The 7,959-nt window shown below is 35.0% G+C and overlaps 1 protein-coding gene across 1 annotated transcript; it reads left to right on the forward strand.

The window, feature by feature from the left end:
* Window positions 1-344: 344 nt before the first annotated feature.
* LOC107712776 (metalloreductase STEAP2-like) lies at window positions 345-4,783 on the forward strand. The gene is made up of 4 exons (XM_016518113.1): window positions 345-514; window positions 668-1,100; window positions 3,399-3,926; window positions 4,628-4,783. Exons 1-4 carry the CDS (start codon window positions 345-347, stop codon window positions 4,781-4,783), a joined length of 1,287 nt encoding a protein of 428 aa, XP_016373599.1.
* The last annotated feature ends 3,176 nt before the right edge of the window (window positions 4,784-7,959 follow it).

Raw genomic sequence — 7,959 nt, forward strand, 5'->3', positions numbered from 1 at the left:
ACAGCACAGAAACAGAATCATAGGATGGTCATGAGTGAGGCTGCAAGGGAAATTGGCAAATTTAATTAGACCATCAACTGAGTTCTCAAAAAAGAAACAGGCCTACAGGGTGTGTGTATGCTGAGCTCAAAAAGTAGTCTCTAGTCTGAGTGAAGTATGAACAATTACGTTTTTTAAAGTGAGTTTTTTTAAGTCACTTTTATTTTGGGTTCTTGACAAGTTTAAAGAGATTGTATTTTAACTAAATTGTAAAAAAAAAAAAAATGCATCTGAGATTTCATTTAACAAAGCATTATTCCATTATAGTGTCTTAAGATCCAGTACAAGGTGCTTCGGGCTTGAAAATGGACTCTATTTCCTTGCTGGGTAGCAGCCCAGCCAGCACCAAAGTCTGCTTCCTACCATACGGGCTGAAGAACGGGTCCAAAGAGGGATCCGGCAAGCCCACGGTCAGCATCATCGGTTCTGGAGACTTCTCCAAAAGCCTGACCCTCCGGCTGCTCCGTTTTTTAAAGTGAGTTTTTTTAAGTCACTCTTTCCCTGATGTCCTTTCCCCTGAGGACAAAAAAATGACTCATATTCTTAATAGTCCTTTAAAACTGACGATCAGAAACTGGAACAAACATTATAGGGATTCGGGAAAAACAACACTGGTGAATTTTTGTAGGACAGTTTGGACAAGACAGATAAGGAAACAGGAAAATTGCTGGCAGAGCGGTTCTGGAGACTTCTCCAAAAGCCTGACCCTCCGGCTGCTCCGCAGTGGGTTTCACGTGGTGGTGGGGAGCCGACAGCCCAAGAGAGCGGCCGAGTCGTTCCCGCACGTGGTAGACGTGACCCATCACGAGGACGCAGTGGGGAAGGCCAACATCGTGCTACTGGCCATTCGCCGAGAGCACTATTCCTCCCTCTGGGACATCAAGCATTTGCTGGCTGGAAAAATACTGGTGGATGTCAGCAACAACAGAAGGGTCAACCAGTATCCAGAATCAAACGCAGAATACCTAGCCTCCCTATTCCCAGAATCCATTGTGGTCAAAGGCTTCAATGTGATCTCGTCCTGGGCCATGCAGTCAGGCCCCAGAGACTCCAGTCGACAGGTACGTTGTACAAAATTCAGTGTACTGCGATAGCCACAACACTCAGGAACGTCTAAATTAAAACACACTGCTCACAATGTTTCTGTTCAGATGTTTTGGCAGAACTTCAGAACAGTCTGTCCAAGGTGTATCTGAGCCCAGACACGGTGTCTCGACCTGGACTCAATTTCAGTCCTTATGATCTATACAGTACCAGTGTTATTTAAATATTATTTCTGTACTATTATGTATTTATTCATATTTAAGTTATCATAAGTTACTTTTTCATGCTTTTGCAATTATTATTATTTTAAATATTTCTGTTCAGCTTTAATTTGTTTATTTCAGTTTTATTTTAAGTAATTTTATTACTAAAAATTACTTTTAGTTTTGCTTTATTTTTTTCACTTTTAGTTTTATTAATTCTGTTATGTGCTTTTGTAATTTTAATTATTTTTAAAAAATATTTCTGTTCAGCTTTAATTTATTTTTATTTCAGTTTTATTTTTATTAATATTTTCAAGTAGCTTTAATTTTTATGTTTTCATTTTTCAAATGTAGTTTTAGTAATTCTGTTATATGATTTTGTCATTTTAATTATTTTTTTAAACCATTTCTGTTCAGCTTTATTATTATTTCAGTTTTATTTTCAGAAATGTTAGTACTTATTTTATTTCAGTTAATTGACAAGGCAATATTGCTCTTTTTTTTTCATCTAATATTTGCGTCTTATTTTAGCTTCGTCCTGGGCCATGCAGTCAGGCCCCAGAGACTCCAGTCGACAGGTATGTTGTACAAAATTCAGTGTACTGCGATAGCCACAACACTCAGGAACGTCTAAATTAAAACACACTGCTCACAATGTTTCTGTTCAGATGTTTTGGCAGAACTTCAGAACAGTCTGTCCAAGGTGTATCTGAGCCCAGACACGGTGTCTCGACCTGGACTCAATTTCAGTCCTTATGATCTATACAGTACCAGTGTTATTTAAATATTATTTCTGTACTATTATGTATTTATTCATATTTAAGTTATCATAAGTTACTTTTTCATGCTTTTGCAATTATTATTATTTTAAATATTTCTGTTCAGCTTTAATTTGTTTATTTCAGTTTTATTTTAAGTAATTTTATTACTAAAAATTACTTTTAGTTTTGCTTTATTTTTTTCACTTTTAGTTTTATTAATTCTGTTATGTGCTTTTGTAATTTTAATTATTTTTAAAAAATATTTCTGTTCAGCTTTAATTTATTTTTATTTCAGTTTTATTTTTATTAATATTTTCAAGTAGCTTTAATTTTTATGTTTTCATTTTTCAAATGTAGTTTTAGTAATTCTGTTATATGATTTTGTCATTTTAATTATTTTTTTAAACCATTTCTGTTCAGCTTTATTATTATTTCAGTTTTATTTTCAGAAATGTTAGTACTTATTTTATTTCAGTTAATTGACAAGGCAATATTGCTCTTTTTTTTTCATCTAATATTTGCGTCTTATTTTAGCTTTATTTCAATTAACGAAAAATTATTTTTAATAGTTGTTTACTAAACAACACAGATCTACACTGTTTTACTGCTCTATAACTATTTCAGTTAACGAAAAACTATTAAAAAAATAATTTTAGTTTTACTAAACAACACTGATCTACACTGTTTTACTGCTCTATAACTGCAGTATAGGCAAAATAAAATAAAATAAAACAAAAATAAAATATGACAGACCCTGCTGCTGTGTTCAACAGTGTGCTAAATGCTGTGGGTCAAAAACAAGTTATAGCCCTCAGTATGCTAATGACACTCCTGAAGTGAATTAGTGTCCACGGAATGAAGATGAGAAGGAGGAAGATGATGATGAGGATTATGTCTTGTCGTATTAGCAGAGACCTCTTCCAGCCAGCAGTAAAAGTAAATGTCTTACAGTACTTTCTGTGAGCAGCTGGTTAGAATGATGAACAGATGAGCCGCCCTCTGTGGAAGCTCTGTGAGCTGAAAGAGGAAAAGATTTTATGAACACAATCAAAGATCCATTACAGCCATGCCATAAACTTGCTTTTATCTCACAGTCTAATTTTAAAACCTTATAAACTCAGTGAATTAATTCCACTCTAGTTATGGGTTCTAGGAAATTGTTCATACTGTAAACGATCATGCATAATATATAGTGGGATCCAGTCTGAGACCACATTGAAAATTTGGCATTCAAAATCTAATTTTAACCTGGAATTGGACAACCATGATTTGGTCACCAATATATCAGCCTAACTGCTGCTTTGAATGAATGAATGTTTTGAAAGGAAGGATTATTGATCTCTTTCTACAGGTCTATATTTGCAGTAATTCAGTGGACGCTCGACAGCAGCTCATTGAATTGGCCCGTCAGCTCAGTTTCATCCCTGTGGACATGGGCGCCCTCTCTTCTGCCAAAGAGATCGAGAATATGCCACTGCATCTCTTCACCGCCTGGAAAGGACCTGTTCTGACCACGGTCGCCTTGTCCATCTTCTTTTTCGCTTACTCCTTTGTGCGGGACATTATCCATCCTTATATAAAGAGCAGACAGAGTTTTTTCTACAAGATTCCTCTGGAAATAGTGAACAGAACGCTGCCTTTAGTGGCCATAGTTCTGCTAGCACTGGTGTATTTAGCAGGACAGCTTGCTGCTGCGTACCAGCTCATCTACGGGACGAAGTACTGCCGTTTCCCACCCTGGCTGGAGGGCTGGCTGGAGAGCCGCAAACAGCTTGGTTTGTTGAGTTTCTTCTTTGGCTGCATTCACGTGCTGTACAGTGTCTGCCTGCCCATGAGACGCTCAGAGAGATACCTGATGCTCAACATGGCCTATCAGCAGGTCTGTGTGTGTGTTTCACATCGCTGAGATCCAGATGTGTTATTGTTTTTTTCCCCTACCACATTATATGTTGCTAATATAATAATAATTGTTAATAAAATATAAACATAAATATATAAATACATACATTAATAAATAGAGATACAAAGATATTAATAGAAAACTACATTATTATTGTTCATTATTGTATTATTATTATTAATAGTAATTATAATTGTCATTGTTAATTAATAATAACATCATTATCATAATAATCATAAAAAGTAAATAAATAAATAATTAAATACATATAGAGATACAATAATATTAATAAAATACGTATTAATTCATTATAATTATTAATACTAATCATAATAATCATTGTTAATTAATAATGATAATAATCATCACAGATGAATATGTAAATAAATATATACATATAAATAGCCTTTAACATCTGCAGACACAACTGATTTTTAAAAATGGTTTAGCAGCCACTTCCAAAAAAAATGCCTCAAACCAAGCTTTACCCGTAAAGAAGTTGTATTTTACCAGTGCAATGCATAAACTGTACACTAACATCCTCTTCAGCACGTCATATGATATTCCTCTGACCTCCATGCACACACTCAGCATTACCCGTCCCACAACTTTCAGCATTGTGGTCACGAACAACATGTTGTACTTTGCAGGCCTGAAGCTGCTGTCTTGACGCTGCACAGAAGCTGAGGAAGAAGAGGAGTAAACAGCAGCGTGAACTCATCGGAGGACTGAAGGAAAGAGCGAAGATGCTATTTTTGGAGAAATTGACACGTTGTCATCAGCATGCTCTTTCTGCTGGCTCTCTCTCGGTCCACACTCTTGCCAAAGGACCTTAAGGTATCACAGATTTTGACACAAAGTCAAGCAGTAATTTCACAGTCTACTTGTATTGTCTATCTATCTATCTATCTATCTATATAGATGGGTAAATATATCTAAATATGGATAAATACTATATTTTATCTATATATTTATATTTTACTATATTTTATTCACTATTCTTTGAACTGAAAATTCATATGTTTAACATTTTCAATTGAACCTGAACCAGTGTACTGTCTGTTTTTGGCCTGTGAACCAGCAGGTGAGTGAGAGATGGCGGGATGTGTCATTATTTGCAGGTTTTTCCAGTAATCTGTTGTACAGCCCATAGCAGGGGGTTTAATTATAATGAATTGTTTCAATCACATGAAAATGTCATTCATCAGCGTTTGGCTGAAAGGGTTTTGTCCCAGTGCATTGCTCTTTCATTGTTCACCTGTGATGTGCAATTCACTGTGGCCAGAAATGAGAAAACAAGCCCAATTGAAATAAAAAAAAAAACATTTAATTTATATTATTATTATTTTATAACACATTGATTTATTTTATACTGGGGTAATTGTCAGAGTTTTTTCTTATAAGGCATTTTATAAAACTTTTAAAATGGGCACAAAACTTGTTATTTCCCCAAATGCAAATTAAATATGTAAATGTTGTTAAATAAACAATGTTATGAGAGTAGGTTGTGAATTATTGATCACATTATAACAAAAATAAGTTTCATTTTCTGTGGGCTATCACTTGTGCATATTTAATAGTGCATAATTTGCATATTTAACAGGTTTAAACGGCTAAAGAGTATTTTATTTGCATTAATTTTATGTGCATTTTTAGAAAACGTTTAACCTAGTTAAACATGCTTACATTTTTCATTATAACCTACACTGAGTTACCAGCCTAGATCAACCCAGAGGTGTATCGTACTTTACTGCAGAGGGCTGTCTTCACAGCAGATCAGAGACATGCTGCAGCACTTCAACACGTATAAAAGCATAGAAATAGAATAAACAAGAACAGCAACTTATCATGAAGCGTTGTTTATGATGACCGGAGGGTATTAGCGGCCAAAACGAACGGTCTTTTATTTCTTACCTTTGTATGTTTAACACAATGGCTGGTTTAGGAATAAAATATTGTTCATGACGACACGTGTCACGTGGTAACTGTTATTTTTCTCAGCGCTGATCAGGATGAACCAATCACGTTCGTTCGAGATAAGGGCTTCGCTAAATCGTTTAATAAAGATTATTGGGACTTGTTTCCATTTGTATGTCAGGGCCAATACCAACGAAATTAATAGATTAAAACGATTACACTGTTACGTGCACAAATAAATCAATTAAAATTACAAGCGTCCTGACATTTGAATTTGACTCAATAAAGAATTCGCTTTTTGAGCCTCCAAGCGCCCCCTAGAGGAAAATAACAGCTATTGTCTAGAAACAGCTGCCGCCCAATGAAAGAGACGCCGTCACTGCAAATCAAACGGACAGAGGGCGGGGAAACAGTCACCGGTGACGGTGAGGGACTCACACGTCTCTTCGGTTTGCTCGATGGTGCCACGGCAGATTCCATTACAGGTAACGTTATAACCTTGAGATGTTTTTCGCAGTTACAAATAGGCTAAATCGGGTGCGTCATGCTCTATTCTACCAGCATAATGCGTAATTTACAGAGCAACCTGCCCCTGATATTATATAAATATATAGATATGGTTTCTGTTCTTCTTTGATGAATTTAAAAAAAAAAAGATTTATGTACTGTTGTTTCCATATGAGCAAACAATCACCTTTGGTACTCTTAACAGGTCACACAGTCTGAGATTTCAATGTCATGGTATTGAGGAATAGGCTACAGAATTTGATTCCATATTCTATTCTATTCTATTCTTTGTTGGAATACCTTTTTACATTTTAAAACAGGTTTTTATGAGGAAACCATACACGCATCCAACCAACCTGTGGATCTTAATATAGTTTTTTAATTTAATAATGAAGCTATGTTAAATGTAATCTTATTATTATTTATTTAGTTATTACTGAATTATTATTGTTATTAATTATATAATTTATTAACATTTTCTTATTATATTATGACAATTAGGCACATTTCCCACTCAATTCTTACTACTGTAATGCGTCCAGATTATAGTTTACTTGCGAGTTTATTTATAATTGTTAAAATTCAATCATCAATGATGATTGTCATTAGATTCCCATCACTGTAATACAATAATAAAAATCATGCACTCCGCCGCCCAATTTTGTCCTGGCCCTGGTTCTGCCTGTCACGGTGATAATAGGAAAAGTGGTGTTGCTGCTTCCCTGTGTGAGCCGGAAGCTGAAGCGGATCAGGTGTGGATTAGACTCCAATCAGAGCCGCACCAACCACGAGAGACCCGCTGCCCATGTTTCACCTGAGAGGGTCACCATCATGTAACTCCACCGCAGTTTTTAATGTCACAGTAACAAACTCTCAGCCTTTTGTTTCTAGATGTATTAATCATACACATAATACCTGGCCAGCATACAGCCCATCTATAAGTTGACATTTCAGCTGCTTTATTGGACTTTATTGGATTTATTTGTAGTTATAATTCGGTTCCAGTCCTGTTTTCTTTAATTAATAGGAGCTTTGTTAGAACTGCAATGGTCATGTGACCTCATTGACCCACTCAAAGGAGGATGTCATGTGAGTGGATGAATGTTCAAGAGCCTTATTGTACACCAAATCTTATTTATGCACACTCTACTATTCAAAAATTTGAGGTCCATATGATGTTTTAATATTTTTGAATGTTTTAGTGCTCACCAAGGCTGCATTTATTTGATAAAAAATACAGTAAAAACAGTAATGTTTTGAAATATTTTTACAATTTAAAATAACTATTTTCTATTTGAATATGTATTTAAATGTAATTTATTTCTGTGATGCAAAGCTGAATTTTCAGCATCATTACTCCAGTCTTCAGTGTCACATGATCCTTCAGAAAAGATTCTAATATGCTGATTTGCTGCTCAAGAAACATTTCTTCTTCTTGTTAATGAAAATAGTTGTGCTGCTTAATTTGTGGAAATGTGATACATTTCCTTCATGAATAGAAAGTTCAAAAGAACAGAATTGATTTGAAACAGAAAACGTCTTCACTGTCAATTTTGATCAATTTAATGCATCCTTGGTGAATAAAGTA

This window comes from Sinocyclocheilus rhinocerous, unplaced genomic scaffold, assembly GCF_001515625.1.
Source record: "Sinocyclocheilus rhinocerous isolate Xijiao unplaced genomic scaffold, SAMN03320098_v1.1 scaffold1740, whole genome shotgun sequence".
Lineage (NCBI taxonomy): Eukaryota > Metazoa > Chordata > Actinopteri > Cypriniformes > Cyprinidae > Sinocyclocheilus > Sinocyclocheilus rhinocerous.

Bases quoted from the DNA above. Each gene is read 5' to 3' on its own strand.
- LOC107712776 (XM_016518113.1), top strand. From the start codon at position 345: ATGGACTCTATTTCCTTGCTGGGTAGCAGCCCAGCCAGCACCAAAGTC. The intron at 1,101-3,398 runs GTACGTTGTACA...CTCTTTCTACAG, and splicing joins CCAGAGACTCCAGTCGACAG to GTCTATATTTGCAGTAATTC. The intron at 3,927-4,627 runs GTCTGTGTGTGT...GACGCTGCACAG, and splicing joins TCAACATGGCCTATCAGCAG to AAGCTGAGGAAGAAGAGGAG.